The sequence below is a fragment of the Maniola hyperantus genome, chromosome 3, assembly GCF_902806685.2.
Source record: "Maniola hyperantus chromosome 3, iAphHyp1.2, whole genome shotgun sequence".
Taxonomy (NCBI): Eukaryota; Metazoa; Arthropoda; class Insecta; order Lepidoptera; family Nymphalidae; genus Maniola; species Maniola hyperantus.
The window spans coordinates 2,676,186-2,697,568 of record NC_048538.1 but is presented as its reverse complement, the minus strand read 5'-3'; the positions used below and the strand labels follow the sequence as shown (position 1 = coordinate 2,697,568).

Genomic DNA, 21,383 nt, shown 5'->3' with positions numbered 1-21,383 from the left:
GGTTGAATTTTGAAAAATCCTTTCTTAGCGGACGCCTACGTTATAATAGCTATCTGCATGCCGAATTTCAGCGTGATCCGTCCAGTAGCTGTGCGTTGATAGATCAGTCAGTCAGTCAGTCACCTTTTCCTTTTATATATATAAGATTAAATTCAACAATTGACAGTGAAAATTTGTATAATGGTATATAGTTCTTGCATTTCACGAAGGCCACTGACTCATGCTCGTGTTTAAGTCGTATCGGTATACGTAAGGTACACTAAATGTGTGCGCTTGCTCGCGACTGATTGGTCCGACATGCACGCACACTTACGCAATGACCATGAAAACGACGTTACCACAAGTAAAGTTCACTAACCTTCGTAAATTGTAAGAACTGTACCCAATTCGATAGGAGAATAATATGACACTACGTCTTAAGTTCTTAGCATCAGATATAGAGACCATGGAATTTTTGGATATTTTCAACTTACATTGTAGTGAGTGTTCGAAGGTGTGACCACAACAACTTTTTCTGTAACAATAAAATAAATTTTAAATAAAGATCTTTGTGTGAAACGTGACAAAAGAGTAATTTTGAGGATTTGTGATGTTGCATCGACTCTGGAGCTTTGACTATCTGACTACGATTGGTTTGGAGTTAGACTGCAATCCATCCTAAAAATTGTAGTTCGGCTGCGGCTTTAGTGCAGTTGACGTAACTGAATCGTAACTCCTGTGCAGCTGGCGTGCAGTTCAAGTACCTATAGACCGCGACAGGTCGAGACGGCAATCCGGGTATGAGGCGGGGGGACGCTCCAGACATCCGCATGTCACCCGCACTCGCCCGCACCAGGTTAGCGCGGGGACAGTGCGGATATGCAGAGCGTTACCTCTCCGATTGCACGCGGCCGCTATTTGACGCCTGTTCCAGTTGCTAGACTATTTTTCGGCACTAATAATGAGCACTCACCATACAAGCACTGCGGTATAGGCTGCGGTAAAAACACTCCAGCGGAGTATTGGCAAACATACGCCTCAGCCGGAGGCGAGCTGAACCACGCGCTGCTTGGGCAAGTCAGCTTACACGAGAACTTGTCCGCGTCGCCGAAGCATTGGTAGCCGCCATTAAAGCCCAAGCTGCGGAAATCGCAGACGCTTGCGGCTGAACAAATAAAAGAATGCATAATTTATGGTTTCAATTCGTGATCCCACTTCTGAAAAGTATACGTAAAGAGACTAAAAAAGAAATAGTTTCAGTCGACAGACACAAAATTTCTGTCGACTGAACTGAGGTTTATTGTTATTAATTCACCCATCCGGAATCCGGCGGATCTAGATCATTTTGGCACCTACCGTATCCGGCAGTTTTAGGGGATCCAGCCCGGATACGGTGAATACTAAAAGCGCAAAAATGGGGTATTGCGCATGGGGTAGGTCCGCATTATGGTCATTCGACGAAGTTGTGTCCTCCGTTCGTGTCATTTTGCAGAAGCTGATTTTAATGGAATGGTATAAATCCCGCAAATTACTAATGCGCGTGGCCGCCATTTTAGTGACGTCAGCACTAGACTGAAGTGTTGAGCTGATGGTATATTTTTATTTTGGCTGACGTCAAAATGACATCATTTCGATGGTAATGCAATTTGCGGGACTTATACTCACAATACTGGCACTACCGTCCTCTATACGTGGGGAATTGGCAGTTGGCACATATTGACTGAAAGGCACGCCCCTCCGTTCAGACTGGGCAGGTCGTACTCCTGCACTCAGGACGAGAATTCCGCTCGGCTCGGCGATCATCGTTCGTTGATGCAATGCATGTCCGGCAGTGTAGTGAATCGATGAAATAATGTCCTTCGATTATGACATTGTGCAGAAGCTGTCTGTAATGGAATTATACTTACAATACTGGCACTGCGGTCCTCTATAGTCCTTGGGGCATTGGCACATATTGACGGACAGGCATGCTCCACCGTTCAAACAGGGCGGATCGCATTCCGGCACGCAGTCGGGAATGGACGTGAGGTCCGCGCGGGTCGGAGTCCACTGTCCGTTGGAACAACGCATATCTGCCACTGTGGTGCCATCTACGAACTTGTGTCCCGCCATGCAAGTTATTGTGCAGTAGCTGTCCAAAGAAGTAAATCCATACTTAATATTATAAATGCGAAAGTGTGTCTGTCTGTCTGTCTGTCTGCTAGCTTTTCACGGCTCAACCATTCAACCGATTTTAACGAAATTTGGTACAGGGATAGTTTGCATCCCGGGGAAGGACATAGGCCGGAAAATTGAAGAGTTCCTATAGGATTTTCAAAAACCTTAATCCACGCGGACGAAGTCGCGGGTATCATCTAGTAATAAATAAGTCGTAATACGGTACGATTTCACTTTTTTATCTGTTCTACAAATATCCAAAACGCATGATACCGTAGCTTCCATGTTAATTCCGACTGTGACGTCACATGGTCCGGAGGAAGGAAAAGGATGGCGAATAGCGTTTTTCGCGGCGAAATTTGACATGCAAAATTCAAATGCATTTTTATTGCACTTATCGATCGAATAAAGTTTTTGTATATTTTATGCTAGTTTTTTATCACTTTATGATCAAATGAAGACATTTTTAAAAACGTGAAATTTTCAAATTTGAAAATGGTGCCATATAGCCGTTATGATTTTTTTGTCAAAAAAATTATAGCCAGTGTCACTCGGGATGATGTAATGATACTAAATTCGTAAGTTTTGATATGTATTTTAAAAAAAATCGGAATTTTCTTTAGGTAAGTGTAGGTAAACCTTAGCAAGTTCCTGATATTTATATTGTTAAGTACCTGGAACCGACTGTAGGTACATAATATTAAAGGGGTACCAGCACAGACTAGCCAGCCAGTAACCTCCCAGTGTGCCTGGGTGCTCCTGGTCCCTTTCAGATACGTCCGAGGGGAAGAGCAGTATTCGGGGCGGTGCACCCCGGTAACATGGCTAATAATTTCTCTTCGGCGATATTGTTGGCTATGACTAATGACCTGGCAGGGGGGAGGTTTCTTCGCGTGTCCCTCTGACTAGCAGAGGGCACAGCGGACAAGGCGAAGGATGGGACGCGGGCGACGTACGCAGGATCGCGTTGTGGCCATTGGGTCCCCAGTGGAGGGTTCGCCCAGGCGGACGTGGCTGGCTGGGTCGCTGTTGATTGCTTCGGTATTCCCGTGACCCAGTCATCAGGCAACTGGGTTTTACTGGGTATTCCGGTCACCTGGGGGGGATTTTCCAGCGACAAAAAATGGACATGATATTTTAAAAAAATGAACTTACTCGGACGAGCACCGTCTGTTGGAGTTCTCGGGCAGAGGCGGGTAGGTGAGACAGGGCTTCTTCTCGAACTCGCAGTACTTGCCGTCGAAGTTTTCCGGACATTGGCACGTGTTGGTATCCACGCAGATGCCGTTGTTTTTGCACTCGATTTCGCATCTCGCTATAAAAAATGGAAAGACTGGTATACCACAAGATCTTACAAAATAGTAAGAAGCAAGCGCGCTCCAATCTAGCCCTCATCATTGGTCTGTTTCTCCAGACTGATTGTCAAGCGCAAACCTATCTTACAATAAAAAAATGCCTAGCGAGGATGACTCAATGTTTTAAATTGTTTTTATCAAAAGGTAATTAGGTAGGGTACATTACCCAATTTTTATAAATTACTAGCTTATGCTCGCGCTCGACTACACAAATGTCAAACCCCTATTTCACCCCCTTAGGGGTTGAATTTTCAAAAATCCTTTCTTAGCGGATGCTTAAGTTATAATAGCTATCTGCATGCCAAATTTCAGCCTGATCTGTCCAGTAGTTTAAGCTGTGCGTTGATAGATCAGTCAGTCAGTCAGTCAGTCAATCAGTCAGTCACCTTTTCCTTTTATATATTTAGAAGACTACCTACTATAAATACAAACTGATCTATTTTCACTATCATAGTCCTAACCCTGCCCTAAATGCACTATCTATAAATGCATAACAATATCTACCAACAATACTATATATAGGTACCTATTTTTACATTTGGGTTGCATTGCATTACATTTCGCGAAACTCCATTAGCTGCTTGGCCCCATATTTGTTCGAATTTCCGCTCTAACATAGATAGCTCTGCCTACGCGCTATGATTAGGTACACCAATATAATTTTAGGTCTTATTTTTTAATACTAAACCGTGATACAAGTTCAATTGTTATCTTCATTTTAGGAAATGATATTTTGAACGCAATATTATGATTATTTTTAACTGACTTCAAAAATTGAGGATTTTCCACGGATGAGATAAGGGTATCGGTATTTGCTATAATTTTTTGTTTAATTTAATTACATGTTAGCCCTTGACTGCGATAAGTGATGATTCAGTCTAAGATTGTAGCGAGCGAACTTCAAAGAGGGGTGCCAGTTTTTATTACACCCATACCTCCCTACTTCCTAGCACAGGGTCTTATCAGGCGGTCTGTTCGATTCGTATTCGAGCCAAGTTTCAGAATTTATAATTTCTAAATTGTCTCTCGCTGGACTGATCTGCTGGCCGGTGGGTCTTCCAACAAACTTTAAGTACCTACAGTACACGCAAGAAAGTACACAGGTAGCGGTTTCGTTGAGCATTGTTCATCTCTGTTGTCGAGACCGACAAAACGTCACATAGGTATGAATGACAAAGACAAAGCTCTACAAAGCCGAAACGTCATTCTAAAGGCCGATGTACATTACTCACTGCCGCGTACAGTACCTACTTATAGTACGCGACAGGACGAGATGACAATTGGGGTGGGAACATCCCGCAAATAGTCATAGTCATAGTCATAGTCATTTATTCATAAATACACATTATACGTCAATTACAATAATTTCAATTCTTTTTCTTAATATTTAATAACATATTCTTGTTTCAAGAATAGATTTAAAAAAATAAAATATATATAACATAAAATAAAATAAATGTTAAGTAAACAATTTAGTCTTGGATCTTCCCAAGTAGAAATTCATTATAACTATAGAAAGACTCCTCGACAAACCTGCTTTTCACTTTCCTTTTAAAAATCTTAATGTTTTGCGCATTTTTTATGTCGTGGGGAATCCGATTATAAACCTCCGACACCACACCCGACAGCCCTCGTGCTAACTGGGTTAGCGCGGGCGAGCGCGGGTGACGTGCGGGTATGCGGGGCGTCCTTCCGCCTCATACCCCGATTGCCATCTCGACCTGTCGCGTACCTACTATACTTAATCCTGGTACCTACAGTAGTTTTTGCGTGATGCATATACACAGCAAATAAAGAAACTAAGTAAGTCTAAATATATAAAAGGAAAAGGTGACTGACTGACTGATCCATCAACGCACAGCTCAAACTACTGGACGGATCGGGCTGAAATTTGGCATGCAGAAAGCTATTATGACGTAGGCATCCGCTAAGAAAGGATTTTTGGAAATTCAACCCCTAAGGGCGTGAAATAGGGGTTTGAAATTTGTGTAGTCCAGCCGGACGAGGTCGCGAGCGTAAGCTAGTAGCAAATAAATAAGCTTCATAATAATTTATTCGGATAGAAAAAAGATCTTCTTACATTTATATCCCTCGTTAGCGTTATTGAAGAAATGTCTGTAAGCACCCTCTTGATTATTTCTGAAAAACAAAAGAAATTTATTTGTATGATAATAAAACTGAAACGTCTGAATATGCACATAGAACAGTTTTTCAATCTAGATAATTCAAAAATCCATGCTATTAGTTATAGATTAGGGGGTCACAACAAATTTGGTAACCATCACCGATATGAATTTTGTTGGGTTCAGAAGATAGAGGGCAACTCCCTGAAGACAAATATGCTACTCTGCCGGCCCTGAGTGGTTGACATAAGTATTTATGGCGCCTGAAAGACGTGTTACCGTTACCAAAAATTACATGATATGGATATGGCTGGTGATGGTATAGAAAGTAAGTACTAGTTGTAAATCCTTATAGACGAAGTTACAAGCATAGTCTACTTGGTACATAGGTAGATTGCTAGCATTCGACATCGACTAGGTACTTTTATCCCAGAAAATCCTTAATAATAAAATAAATTGTGGACTTCATCTAGTAGGTATAATTTATGATTTTCTCAAGATACTTACACAGGACCTTGTGACCACGGAGGTCTATAACCAGAGTAATCTGTATTTGTATATCCATTTTTGGTACCCGAATAACCGGTTTTGGTGCCTGAATAACCAGTTTTCGTGCCAGAATAACCGGTTTTCGTGCCAGAATAGCTCGTTTTTCTGCCCGAATACCCAGTTTTAGTGCCTCCATTGCCTCTATTGTAAACAGGATTTCTTGCGTACGGTGGCATGTATCCAAAAGATTCAACCTCCGACTTCCTGTTTGGTTTTTTATGAAAAAAAGTTAGCTTATAATTACCTATCCATTAAACAGTCCAATAGGTATTTCCTTTTACCCTTTGACTAAGCGTTTACTACGAGGAAAATAAATACTGATTTTCAATAAGTAATATATAAAAAACAAAATAAAATAAAACATCATCAAAATCGGAGCTGTTTCTGTGGACCTCCGACGAAAAAGATTCATTGACTCCACTAAAATAAGACTTTTCAGATTTCATTTCGCCCACTAATTCAGTATTCGATCCCAAACCCACCTTTTTTCAAAGATCCGCGCGTTCTTAGCATTAAGTTAGAAATCAGAAATCAGAAAAAAATTGGATTAAAAAGGCTAATACCCAGAGACTTAAAATGTTTTAAAGCATTTAAAAATAAACGTTAACGTTCTGAAATTTAAAAATATACGTAAATAGATACTTACGGCTCAGGAATACCGTATCCAGCTTCACAAATATATATTCCGAATAATAAAATAAAAACGCTTGCTATGAGATTCATTTTGAAATAATAAAAAAACTATTAAACTTAAACCATTAGTTTTTTTTTTAATTAGATATTTATATTAATAGACAACGATTGTCGGCTTGCAAATCACAAGCTACACTGATTTGTATTTGGTTAAATGATATATAACGTAATACTTGTTATCTCACTTTATATTAAAAGGAAATTCATATCCTAACTGAATCCTCTCGATAACTATAAAATTATCTGCCCGTGCAGGATTTGCAAGAATTCTCGCTATCTGTTTAGGTACCTACCTATGTATGTACGTAATTTGAATTTAGGCAAGCACTCGTACCTACCTACTTAAAACTATAATACATAAATAAAATAATAACTATATAGGTACCCAGACTTGTTTAATAAGTTTTTTTAGGTACTACAATATATTATCTACGCTCAGATACTCATACATACCAACTTCTCATAGTTTTTTTATGTCTAGGTAGGTACGCGAGAATCAAAAAAATGGCGCCAGAACAGAATCCCAATTTGAATTTAGAATTATTTTATTTTCACTTGCTTCTTCAATTCATGCGCTACCTATCTAAGAAAATGGCATAGTAAAATTTTATTTAATTTTGAGTTATAATTTAAAGTGATAATAACTTTATCCATCCCTTATAATTTTATTACCTGTTATAGGATTATTTTATCTGCCTATTCATTTAACTTCCAAAATGCCGTGTACTCGTACGAAAATCAAAAAACAACTAACAAAAAGAACAATTAAAGAAACTGTAAAACAGGCAAGTACCTACCTACCTACGCAGTTTTAATAAATAATCTACCTATTGATAATTTGATATCTAATACTACTTATATAATATAGTACCTGAGTAGTTTTGTTTTCACTATTCTTAGTGGGGATCCCGTAAATACAGAAACCCTACATACAAAATCACAAGATTCTAAACCCAGCCGTTTGAGCTTTACGACTTGATAATGTTAATCAGTCAGCTTCCTATTGTGACGTTGTAAATTTTGAACTACTAATTAGCGTTTCGCTTTTAATTAAAATCTATTTTGTTCAAAGTATGTTGGTGCCACCTAGCATCAAGGTGCAGAACTACGCGTGGGTCGATGTTCAGAGTTCATTCGAGCCACAATAGATGGCGTTTGCTTCGTTGTCAATTGTCGTAAAAATAAAACAAAATAATTAAATAAAACCATAATATCATTTGTTTATTGTTAAGTCATTAACAAAACGGTTCTTATAATATATCCTTAGGTTCCGCAAATATTCAAAAATGAATTGGCTTCATGATCAAACTAACACAGAGCGGCCACACTCGGGTTGCGTCTGGCAACACCGATTGGTGAGATTTAGAATTTTCTCTGGAGTCAACATGTGAAGACGAATTTTTTTTCGTTCCAGGAAAATCTCACTCTTTTTCGCCCATGGCTTCGCCTGGGAAAATACAATAGTATAAAGTTAGTCATCCTAACGTATTTCAATGTTTCATCAATTATGGTGAGTGAAAAATCAAGTAATGTGGATTCGACAAAATGGCGGTTTGGTTAGAGAAAATCCTAATTTTATGATTTCATTCCAGTTCCAGTTATTTTATCTTCCCAAATAAATGAGGATAATGGGTTGTGGGTGGACTTCTGAAAACCATTGGTGGCCAGGAGTTCAATAGGTGAGTTGTGTTTGATCGGGAAAATTCCACGTGTCGAAATTTTCACACAGCACAAATTATAATCTTGTTTTTCTTTGTTACAGGGTTTACGTTTTCGTATTTACGTTTACGTTTTACGTTTAGCTTCAGTTTTCCGTTTTAGTTTTCCGTTTGCGTTTTCGGTTTTCGTATTTATTTCTTTTGCACATTCACGTTGACAACTTAATTTCTATGGATAAGACTTGGTGAAAATCTTTGTAATGAAACATTTCGGTTGTGAAGAATCAAATAAATTGAGTTTTGGATCTTGGCCGATGCCGTCCAGCTACCCTGCAGTCTTCGCACCTACAAGTAAGCAATGTTTGTATCCTGGAACTGTTTAGTGAACCTTCTTAGTGTATGTGTACAGTAAGAACCCTGTCTTTACTACTGAGCTTTTATTTTGAAACAATTTTATGAATTTTACTGTGTCATTGTCTATTCCATGCCAATGGCATCTTAAATTTAAAACATAGATTTTATGTACTATCTACCTAAGGCATTCTAATGTATCTAAATTAAGTCTTGGCATTAAGCTAGAATAACTAAGTATTATTAGCCATCACTATGTATTAAGCGACCCCGGTAAAGGTTACATTAAAAACAATTTTGCCTAACATCTAGCAAATTTCATTTATAACACCTCATATACATTACAAGGGAGTCGACGGTTAGCTTCTATTCTTTACTAGGTAGATAGATCAAGTAAAGTAAATTTTTTTTTCCTCTAATCTTTGTAAGGTGGTAGATTATTCCGTATCCGGGTATATTTCCATTCCGCCCAATTTACCACCCTTATAAATGGCGCCCGAACGTTTTTTTTATATAGTTATTTCAGTATATTTTGAGAAATTTTGTGAATTTTATGAAATGTACTCCGCTGATTGTACAATTTTCTAAGTAGTGACACATTGCAAAGAGCACTAAGCTGTTTTTTTATGGTTAACTAACTAAATAATAACTAATAGTTAGAAATTTTGTTTGATAGTTTAAGTAATTTTCTGAGTATAGTCCAACATTGGTTTTTTTTTTCTTATTTAATTAACACATTATAAATGGTGCTTATGCCGTTCAATTATGTTATTTGACTTACCTTGGAGGTGTATAAGTGAATGTTTGCCTTCAGTTTAGTAATAAACATTGCTTAACTGAGTTGTTGTTGGGTATTGCTTTCAATAGTAAGTACATCTTATGTTTGAAAATTCCGGTAACTTAGTATAATTAAAGTTTTGAAACGCTATGTCCTGTTAACTAGTTACACACATACATTTATAAATACTAAGAGTTACAACTTGTGAAACTAAATATATAAACTATATTCAGAGATTACATTAAGTTCAAGTATGAAGTTATGAACAATTTTTTTTTCAGTGACTTGATACTTCATTATTTTGTTGAAATTTTGTTTAGAGCTGTGTTAAGGTTATGATAAAAGCTACTTCACACACAAAACATGTTAAGTTTAATTGAATGCTGGTAGTTTAAAGTGACATTTAGAAACAGATTTTGTTGTATTTTAGGTTATGTGTTAAAAGTGTAAAGTAACAGCCATCAAACCATTGCACAATCTCTTTGTTTTTTTTTGAAAGATAATATGCTAGTGAGAGTTCATTGCAACTTTGTTGCCTGTTTACTTTTGTAATTGTAAAGGTTGTAACACACTGTGTACTCATAAAGGTGATACTGCACCTTACAATCATTTATTCAATTTTGGGAAGTTTTATTTTGTTATATTTTGTTTACTATAGTAATAATATGTGCTTGTATTATTAACAATATTTTGGAATAGGAACATAATTGATAAAATAGTTAGGATAGACTTAAGAGTATTGTTTTTGTTGTGTATTTTGCTTGTGTATATTTAATAGTTGCAATAACTTCTTTTGTGTTTGTGTTTAACCAATTTGTATAAGGCTAAACATAGACAGTTACACAAGCTCGATATTTTGTTAAATGTGTTTTGACTTAACACAATGGAACAGACTTTTGCCCAGTTTCATTCACTTTTGAAGGACGAATTGTGTTATGAGGTATCCATTCGTTCCGAAACTCCAGCACCTACAGTGCTAGGTTTAAAGAAACAGTTAAAACAATTAATTCAGGAAATTCCTTCTGAATCAATTTTAGAGACGGATTTCACTTCTGAAAGTGAGTTAGGGGTTATTACTAAAAAACTTCAAGACTTAGAAGATTTATTAAAAAAGTGTTCTGACACTAAAGATAGACATGCCCTCTGTAGGTCTAAAGCTTTAGCTTCACATTTGTACTTTAGAATTTTGAGAATACAGTGTTCCGAACTCAGCTTAATAAGTAGGAAGAGTGAATTACATACAAAGTTGCAGAGTTTGATTTCCAGATTAGATGCTGACAATGAGTCGTCTCACGACGAATCACTGGATTCCGAGAGTACCGCCGTTGACTGCACTGGTGATAAAAATGTTGCCAAGTGGAAGTTAAATTTCAACGGACAGGGTGATCCGCGCAGTTTCATCGAACGCGTTGAGGAATATAAAAGATCTTATGGCGTTTCAGATGGAAAATTATTTGTTTCTGCATTTCATCTTTTTACAGGCCGAGCATTGTTATGGTACAGAGGCAACAAATGTCAAGTTTCGTCTTGGTCAGAATTGAAAACTTTATTTTTAGAGGAATTTGATGCAGTAGATTATGACTACAGGTTGCTAGGTGAAATTCGAGCAAGAACACAAGGCTCTGAAGAACCTGTGTCTATCTATTTCGCTGTAATGTTTTGCATGTTTTCAAGGTTGTCAACACCACCTTCCGAAGAACAAAAGTTACAAATTTTATTACATAATATTCGCCCTTTTTACTCAGAACAATTAGCTCTTGTTGACATTAAGTCTGTCGCAATGTTGAAGGAAAAGTGTCGCAAACTAGAGGCTGCGAGGCAGCGTTCCGCCTTATTTTCTGAGCCTACTAACAGTAAGGCAACTTTAAGTTCAGAGTTTGCTTACAAACAAGTGACAAAACAGATAAACACACTTTCAGTCACACCTGCACCTAAGGTTGATACAAGTAAAGGCACTGATTTTACGAAAACAAATAAACAACTATGTTACAAGTGCGGCAAGGGTAACCATTCCTTTAAATTTTGCAGGACAGTTCCGAAATTTATTAGATGTTTTTCGTGTGGACGTCAGAACTTTACAGTAAAGACATGTCCAAGTTGTAGTAAAAAGGCGATTAGTAAACCCGCTCCGGACAAAAATTCAAAAAACTAATTAGTAAGAACTGTGCAGAGACACAAGTAAAGAACTTGGTCATTAACAACAAAACATCCCTTTTACCTGACACAGTTCTGTATTCAGTGGATAAACGAGACTTTAGGCCACATTTAAAGGTTTTTGTTGACGGTTTTGAGATTACAGGTTTACTAGATTCCGGTGCTTGCGCGTCAATTTTGGGTAACCAGGCGCACAAGGTTTTTTTGAGATTCGGTTATAAATTGCTTAGCAGTATTGATACCACATTTTCAGTGGCAAATGGAGACAAACTTGATTGCATGGGTTATATGTTTATTCCGATTACTTATAATTCCGTAACTCACATAATAAAATTTTTTGTAGTACCCTCTATAATAGCGGATGTTATTTTTGGTTGTGACTTTTGGAAAACATTTCAGTTAGCCCCTGGCATTTTTGATAATTTAGAATTAATTAAGGCACCTTCTCAATTTTACAATATTTGTGCGATTGATAATGAACAAATTCATACCATCACTTCTTTTGAAAACTTATCATCTCAACAGAAAGAATTAGCCCAATCTGTAGTAAATAAATTTTTAGATATTTCTTCAACGAAAATTGGATTGGGTAGAACAAAATTAATTGAACATGTTATTGACACCGGTGATGCCTTGCCAATAAAAATAAAACAATATCCACTTTCTCCCGAAAAGAAGGAAGCTTTAAGTAAAGAGTTAGATAGGATGCTGGAAATGGACGTAGTTACTCCGAGTGAAAGCCCTTGGAATAACCCAGCAATTTTAGTGAAAAAGGCAAATGGAGACTGGAGATTTTGCCTAGATTGCAGGAAATTAAATTCAGTGACAAAGGGGGATTCATACTCAATACCGTACATTCCACAAATTCTAGATAGCTTGAAAGAGGCAAGGTTTTTATCATCGATTGATTTAAGTTCAAGTTTCTGGCAAATTCCATTAGCTAACGACTCTCAGGAAAAAACCAGTTTTACAGTTCCTGGTAGAGGGTTATTCAAATTTAAAGTCATGCCGTTTGGCCTATGCGGTGCACCAGCACGACAGCAGAGGTTAATGGACCAGTTATTTAATCAAAATTTTTGTAGTGATATTGAAAATGGAATAGTATTTTGTTATATAGATGATATTGTTATTTGTTCTGCTGATTTTGAAACCCATTTAATTTTATTAAACAGAGTTCTGGATAAACTAAAAATGGCTCAACTATCCATAAATTTTGATAAATGTAATTTTTTTCGAAACTCTTTGAAATATTTAGGGTATATAGTGGATGAATTTGGTTTACGCACAGATCCTGGAAAAGTTGCCGCAGTTTTGAACTTTCCGACCCCAAAAACTGCACAGGAGGTAAAGATTTTCCTAGGCACTTGTTCTTGGTACAGGCGCTTTATTAGGAATTTTTCAACCATCGCTGCACCACTCAATAGACTAACGAGTAAAGGAAAGAACGCACCTAAATTTGAGTGGAGCGAACAGGCAGAGGTAGCATTTAATACATTGAAGAATGCGTTGGTAACCGCACCTGTTCTTGCGGTACCGAATTTTGAAAAACCATTCAAAATACATTGTGATGCTTCTGCATATGGTGTTGGCGGTATGCTAACGCAAGAAACCGATGGTTGCGATCATCCCATTGCGTATGTCAGTAGGAGCCTAAATAAAAACGAAAGGAATTACAGCGCGACGGAACGCGAGGCTCTAGCTGTGATTTTTGCAGTGGAGAAATTTCAGGCTTATTTTGGTTCCAAGCCAGTCACAATTATCACAGACCATGCATCCCTAAAGTGGTTCTTAAATTTAGAAAATCCCTCAGGACGACTCGCCAGATGGGGTTGTAGATTATCACAGTATAATTTTGTTATCGAACATAGGAAGGGTTGTGATAATGTAGTTCCAGATACCTTGTCGAGACTCATACACGTAGATGTAGTTGGTGATCGTAATGATAACTCTAGTCAACAAGTTTTGGTAGATGACTGGTATGACAAAACATTTAATGGCTGTAAAATCAATCCAGCAAATTTTCCGAATTTTTGTATTTTGAACGATAAACTATATCGTTACAGTAAATGTAAATACCAGCTTCTCAGTGAGTTCGACTGGAAAGAGGTAGTCCACAAGAACGACATCCTTAGAATTATGCAACAAAACCATGCAGATGCAACTGCAGGTCATTTTGGTGTGTTCAAAACTCATCGCAGATTATCCCTCAGATATTTTTGGCGTGGTATGTATAAGGACGTGGTTGAGTACGTTAAGAATTGTGATACTTGCTCTGCGTATAAACACACGACATCAGCCACTCCAGGTCTGCTAGGGAAGCCTAAAGTCTGCGAGAGACCTTTTCAGGTCATTTCGGCTGATTTAGTCGGACCTTTGCCTAGGTCTAAATCAGGATTTACATTTCTTTTTGTGGTGACGTGTTGTTTTTCGAAATATACAATGTTGTTTCCGTTACGGCGTGCCACAGGTGCCGCTGTTGTTAAAGCGCTAGAGAATTTTGTATTTTTGAACCATAGTGTTCCAGAGACTGTGATTGTGGACAATGGGTCCCAATTTACAGGATCTGAATTCCGTAATCTCATTAAGCGTTATAATATTCCGAAATTACACTACACACCACTGTACACTCCGCAAGTTAACCTTGTTGAGAGGTACAATAAGGTTGTTATGACTGCTGTAGCCGCTTTTGTGAAAGATAACCACAGGTCTTGGGACGAAAACCTGTACAAGGTCCAGTTCGCCATAAACAGTGCGGTTAATGAATCCACTGGATTCTCCCCGTTCTTCCTTGTCCACGCTAGAGAACCGGTTTTAAATGGTTCCTTCTATAAGGACACGGATAAGGAGTACGAGGCCGGAATTCCAAGGGAGGAATACGCAGGAAAGTTTGGAACTTTGGAGGACATATTTGGTCAGGTTAGGAGAAATTTGTTTCAGGCTCATGCAGAGTATGCAACGCATTACAACTTAAGGCGTAGGTCTGCAAGCTATTCTGTTGGGGATATAGTGTGGAAAAAGACCTATCCACAAAGCGACGCTACAAATTTTTTCGCAGCTAAGCTGGCACCTAAGTATGAAAAGTGCAGGGTTGTCAAGGTTTTGTCACCTTTGGTTTACGAACTAGTTAGAGTAGCTGACAACCACCCAATAGGCACTTGGCATATTAAGGATATTAAGAAGTAGATATTTGCCATTACTTAGTTTGGTCTAAACTGTTTGAATATTTAAGTTATCAATATTCAATTAGGAATTTGAATGAGTGTAGTGATGTTCTGAGTTAACAGTTACATTACCATGGTTCAGTTGAGGAGGAATGTAGTGGATGTATGTAGGGATGAATATGTGATGATTGGAATGCTTGTGGTAGACCAACCGGTTGAGAAAGTAAAAATGCAAATATCGTACTTTGGGGATAACGAAAAGGGGGGGTTTTGTGTTTTGTTTTCGTTTTCCTTCTAGATAATGGATCATTTCTGTTATTTTTCCGATTCTGTTCCGAGATCTATTTTCTAGGAGAGTTATTTCGTTTTTTTTTTCTCATATTCCGATTTTGATTCGGTTTTATTTTTCCGAATGGGATAGAGAACGGTTGCCATATAAGATGGACCCGTTCACAACCAGTTTTTCCGTATTTGTTGAGTAACAAATATTAAGATGGTAGTTTAAAAGAGTGAACCACCGTAGGCCTAGACGCATTCTATCAGTCAGCTGAAGAATGATGCCAAGATGTTTCCACTCAAGTGTCTTAGACACCATGAAGTTTTTTTGTATATATTCTTTTTAGAAGTTAGGGTTGTGTAGTTAGGTATAATGTTTAAAACCTTACACTGTTTTCAGCATATTTATTTTGTTAGACAATTTTCCTTGTTAGTGTTAGATGTGCGTTCACGCGTAACTTCTGTGTTTTTTTTTGTTTGTTTGTTTCAGGCAAATTGTTAGTAGTTGTTGGATGACGCTGAGGGCAGCGTGGTTCAACCTGTTGAACCTTTTCGTAGGAGGGGAAGTATTGTGACGTTGTAAATTTTGAACTACTAATTAGCGTTTCGCTTTTAATTAAAATCTATTTTGTTCAAAGTATGTTGGTGCCACCTAGCATCAAGGTGCAGAACTACGCGTGGGTCGATGTTCAGAGTTCATTCGAGCCACAATAGATGGCGTTTGCTTCGTTGTCAATTGTCGTAAAAATAAAACAAAATAATTAAATAAAACCATAATATCATTTGTTTATTGTTAAGTCATTAACAAAACGGTTCTTATAATATATCCTTAGGTTCCGCAAATATTCAAAAATGAATTGGCTTCATGATCAAACTAACACAGAGCGGCCACACTCGGGTTGCGTCTGGCAACACCGATTGGTGAGATTTAGAATTTTCTCTGGAGTCAACATGTGAAGACGAATTTTTTTTCGTTCCAGGAAAATCTCACTCTTTTTCGCCCATGGCTTCGCCTGGGAAAATACAATAGTATAAAGTTAGTCATCCTAACGTATTTCAATGTTTCATCAATTATGGTGAGTGAAAAATCAAGTAATGTGGATTCGACAAAATGGCGGTTTGGTTAGAGAAAATCCTAATTTTATGATTTCATTCCAGTTCCAGTTATTTTATCTTCCCAAATAAATGAGGATAATGGGTTGTGGGTGGACTTCTGAAAACCATTGGTGGCCAGGAGTTCAATAGGTGAGTTGTGTTTGATCGGGAAAATTCCACGTGTCGAAATTTTCACACAGCACAAATTATAATCTTGTTTTTCTTTGTTACAGGGTTTACGTTTTCGTATTTACGTTTACGTTTTACGTTTAGCTTCAGTTTTCCGTTTTAGTTTTCCGTTTGCGTTTTCGGTTTTCGTATTTATTTCTTTTGCACATTCACGTTGACAACTTAATTTCTATGGATAAGACTTGGTGAAAATCTTTGTAATGAAACATTTCGGTTGTGAAGAATCAAATAAATTGAGTTTTGGATCTTGGCCGATGCCGTCCAGCTACCCTGCAGTCTTCGCACCTACAAGTAAGCAATGTTTGTATCCTGGAACTGTTTAGTGAACCTTCTTAGTGTATGTGTACAGTAAGAACCCTGTCTTTACTACTGAGCTTTTATTTTGAAACAATTTTATGAATTTTACTGTGTCATTGTCTATTCCATGCCAATGGCATCTTAAATTTAAAACATAGATTTTATGTACTATCTACCTAAGGCATTCTAATGTATCTAAATTAAGTCTTGGCATTAAGCTAGAATAACTAAGTATTATTAGCCATCACTATGTATTAAGCGACCCCGGTAAAGGTTACATTAAAAACAATTTTGCCTAACATCTAGCAAATTTCATTTATAACACCTCATATACATTACAAGGGAGTCGACGGTTAGCTTCTATTCTTTACTAGGTAGATAGATCAAGTAAAGTAAATTTTTTTTTCCTCTAATCTTTGTAAGGTGGTAGATTATTCCGTATCCGGGTATATTTCCATTCCGCCCAATTTACCACCCTTACACTATGTATAATAGTTTGATTTACGGTGCCTTTACATCACACTCCTGGTAAAAAGACCCCCCAAACCAAACCAAATAAGTAGGGTAACCCACGACACAAACCGAAGGGCTTTACTTTGATCACTTTGTCTGTCAAATCTGTCTGGCATTGTAGCACGCAAACGGATGGACGATTTGAATGCGGTTATTTTTGTTCGAATGGCTACCCGGTTTAATGGGTGTTTAATCGAGTTGGTTCTTAGCTATAATATAATATGATAGCCATTTAATCTCTTTTTTCAGCCAGTGTCGGTATCTCAGTCATAAAACTCAGCATTTCGATGTGAGAACTCTCAGGCATGCAGGTTTCCCCACTGTGATACCTACCAATTTAACTGCTTAGGTATCATACACATAGCTCTGAAAAATGAATGCTGCGTGCCTGGGATCAAACACCAGACCCCCCAAATATCCCCGACGTCTTTACCACTATGATATCATGGCTTTTTTTTTATAGAAAAAACGTATGCAAGAGAGACTGATGGTAATCAGCCTCAAAGTAGACGATTACATTTACAAAAAGAAGCCGATATCGATACAAGAAGCCGATGTGTACCGACGGGAAATTGAAGAGTTCAGAAACCAATGCCAAGATGAAAGCTATATTCAGGTACCCAGTTCAAATGTTAACAGGCACAGCTCGAAAGGTCCTAGCAACTTTACTCACAACTTTGAAAGGCCTTGTTCAGAGAGACACGGGGGCGGGGCGTCGCGCGGTTCGTTGCGCCAAATTGGGTATTTTCCTACTTTTGAATTTGATAAAATATATTATTACTTTATGATAAACTAGGATAAAAATAATAATGTACCTACGCTGAAAAAAATATTAAAATCCAACAAAGATTTACAAAGTTCAGGCATTTTAATTTAAGAGTGGGAGGATCGTCTATTCCTTTCTCGCAAAACGAAAATTTGTACGAAGCTACTATGGCATTAGTAAGGGAGTGACGTCAAAATTCTATATCGCTATCTCTGTCTAATCAGAAATATTTAAATGCTTATAACTTTTTTGTATTTGATCAATTTAATTAGTTTCTTTCAGTTTACGTCATAATTTTTATCCTAGTTTATAATAAAGTAATAAAAAAATTGGAGTCAAACACCCAATTGCGGCTAAATGAAACATAAGAAAGATTGTTACGCGCGTTTGGCTTGAAGTAGATCAGCTTCGTCAGCCGCGGCGTGTGCGAAGTGAGATGGGTGTGGTGCAGGGTTACTTGTGTGCTGCTACAGGCACCACCGCGGGTGTCGCTGCGGGCGCCGCTCCTTGAACGAAATAACCGCAGGACGCGCCGCGCAACGCTTCGCATGTCCCTGAATGAGACCTTCATCATCATCATAATCATGATCAACCCATCGCCGGCTCACTACAGAGCACGGGTCTCCTCTCAGAGTGAGAAGGGTTTTGGCCATAGTCTACCACGCACACCTTTGAGAACATTATGGAGAACTCTCAGGCATGCAGGTTTCCTCACGATGTTTCCCTTCACCGTTAAAGCAAGTGATATTCAATTAATTAAAACGCACATAACTCCGAAAAGTTAGAGTTGCGTGCCCGGGATCGAACCCCCGACCTCCGATTAGAAGGCGGACGTCCTAAGCACTAGGCTATCACAGCTTATACTTGGCCTTGAGGCCTTACGTCAAATAAATGAATTTGAAAATTAGTCTCAGCAGCAACAGAACAAATAAAGGTTTTTATTGATAGGAGAGTTTTCAAACATTAATTCTCTTCCAGGTCATAGAGAGACTGACTAAATACATGAAATGCATAATTAGAGAAAAATCGCCAAAAGACATTGTTTATGTAAGTATGTTAAGCCCAATAGGAAATTCTGTTGAAGAGATAAATAATAAAAACGAACAAGTCCAAGATGCTGCTACGCCATTGTACAATGCTATAACTGATAAAGAAATGTGGCGATCCCTTTCAAACCTATCTATAGAAGACCATAAAGACCCACTAGCTATCTCAGCTTCGAATGATAATGATACCTATCAAAGAAAGGCAAACGTAGACCCCTCTGCTTCTGCAATAATTAAGGAAAACTTGAATGAAGTTAGAAACCAAAGAGTTGCTTTTACAAATAAAGAATCAGATGTCTGTAACCTTAATGACAGCAATGAACAGTCGCAAAATATACTAAGTAATTTTCAGTATGAAAATTATAATAGTTTGAGTAACCTTCGAACATTCCGAAATACTAAAATTTATGAAAATAAACAAATACAACAAAATCTTGAAAAAGTTACAGATAATATTATAAACTATGTTGAAACGAATGTCGAGAATAATACCAACAAATCAGAAATTAATAATGTGAATGATGAAAAAGATAAAACATTAGTCGATGACAGCAGTGAACAATCGCAAAATCTTCTCAATAATGTCAATTATTCGAGTGCATGGGCGCTTCAAAATAATACAAATTACGGCAAGGAAATAGCTAATAATATTGCAATAATTACTAGCAATAGTAATATGAATACAGGAAATAAGCGTACTAGATTAGAAGAAGTCCTTAATCTTAAAGCTATAAAACAAAAAGAGCTAGGATGCGATAGCAATAAACTGTCACAGAAAATACTGAACCATTTTGATTACGGCAATCATACGGTCGCAAGTGTACAACCGCTCTATGATAAGATACCTGATAATATCATCGATGCTAGATATAATGTTATTAACTTTAATAATGCGAACACAGGAAATAGTAATACAACATCGAAATTCAGTTATCTGAATGTTATACAACAAAAAGAAAAGGAATTAGGCGGCGAAAGTAATAAGCTATCACAAAATCTACGTAATTTAGAGAACAAAACTAATGTAGTCGTTGGAATCCTTAAAAATAATACAAATGTTAAAAATTACCAAACACAACAAATTCCTGAGACACGTTATAGCAACAACAATGTTAAATTTTCAAAGAGTAACCAAACACAACACAGTACCTTCAGTGATCTTAATGTTATACAACTAAAAGAAAAGGAATTAGGCGGCGAAAGTAATAAACTATCACAAAATCTACGTAATTTAGAGAACAAAACGAATGAAGTCGTTGGAATCATTAAAAATAATACAAATGTCAAAAATTACCAAACACAACAAATTCCTGAGATACATGGTAGCAACAACGTTAAATTTTCAGAAAGTGACCAAACACAACATAATACCTTTATGCCACCAAAATCTTATAAAGTACAAGACAATACTATTTTCAAAAGTAACATCCAAAATATCATTGAGCCACTTGAGCCACCTAAAAAGGTTCAACGTAAAATGGCAAACGATTCATCACAAAATCAAGAGAATGCAATTGGAAAAGTGAAAAGACGAAGGAGAAAACTAAACAAAGATATTGTAGAGACAACAAAAAAGAGAACTTACAATAGAAAAAATAAAGACAACGCTGTTACTGCACGAAACGATTTAAGCAAAGAAGAAACAGTTCATTCCTCTGTCCAAGACGCGAAAAATCCTGGAAATTCCGTTAAAAATTCAATACAAGAGAAACAACGTACTATTTCTAAAAATAAAAGAGATGAAATGGATATTTCTTGGGTGGAAAATATGAAATTCGTAAGAGCAATAACGACAGACGAATACTTCAAGTTTGATAATTTGGAAGAATCTTTTTGGACCGATTTATCACTTCCATCTGATATGAGTTTGACTGATTTCGAATATGATAATATAAATATTTGGAAGAACTAGAAGTTTGCAGTGTAAAACTTAGCTACAACTATTTTTCATTTTAAATTAAATTGACTAATTATATAGATTTAGATAAATATATATTTGATTTTCACAGGATTTACTTATAAATAAAATGATTGAAACTTAATCATCAATACTTATAATAAAACTGTAACAGGTCAAATTCTGTACATTGAAGATATTTTGAAAATTTTTTTCGAGGGCACTCTATAATCGATACTGAACCCAAAACTGTAATTTTTTCATTTTTGTCTGTCTGTCTGTATCACGGCCGCGCATCACGCTGAAACTACTGAATGGATTCCAATGAAACTTGGTACGATTTGAG

General features: G+C 37.2%; 2 protein-coding genes across 3 annotated transcripts in view; one reads left to right on the top strand and one right to left on the bottom strand.

Annotated features, from left to right (window-relative positions):
• The window catches only part of Hml (hemolectin), an 80,344-nt gene extending 73,358 nt beyond the window's left edge, over window positions 1-6,986 (bottom strand). Inside the window, exons 1-7 of one of the 2 annotated variants that reach the window (XM_069509690.1) lie at window positions 6,810-6,986; window positions 6,122-6,367; window positions 5,572-5,630; window positions 3,292-3,451; window positions 1,887-2,110; window positions 953-1,144; window positions 474-514 (exon numbers count right to left, since the gene is read on the bottom strand). In XM_069509690.1, coding sequence (XP_069365791.1) covers window positions 474-514; window positions 953-1,144; window positions 1,887-2,110; window positions 3,292-3,451; window positions 5,572-5,630; window positions 6,122-6,367; window positions 6,810-6,886 — 999 coding nt within the window. In that variant the 5' untranslated portion in view covers window positions 6,887-6,986. Of the gene's footprint in view, window positions 1-473; window positions 515-952; window positions 1,145-1,644; window positions 1,651-1,886; window positions 2,111-3,291; window positions 3,452-5,571; window positions 5,631-6,121; window positions 6,368-6,809 lie in introns of those variants that run through there. The other variant, XM_069509691.1, reaches the window with a different exon arrangement.
• A 10,814-nt stretch (window positions 6,987-17,800) lies between these two features.
• Window positions 17,801-21,052, top strand: LOC138404725 (putative leucine-rich repeat-containing protein DDB_G0290503). Its single transcript, XM_069509516.1, has 3 exons — window positions 17,801-17,944; window positions 18,496-18,727; window positions 19,590-21,052. Exons 1-3 carry the CDS (start codon window positions 17,801-17,803, stop codon window positions 21,050-21,052), a joined length of 1,839 nt encoding a protein of 612 aa, XP_069365617.1.
• The last annotated feature ends 331 nt before the right edge of the window (window positions 21,053-21,383 follow it).

Coding starts and splice junctions, on each gene's coding strand:
- LOC138404725 (XM_069509516.1), top strand. CDS start 17,801: ATGCAAGAGAGACTGATGGTAATCAGCCTCAAAGTAGACGATTACATT. Junction 17,945..18,495: donor AAGATGAAAGCTATATTCAG/GTACCCAGTTCA, acceptor GGCTTGAAGTAG/ATCAGCTTCGTCAGCCGCGG. Junction 18,728..19,589: donor AGCACGGGTCTCCTCTCAGA/GTGAGAAGGGTT, acceptor AAAAAGTTACAG/ATAATATTATAAACTATGTT.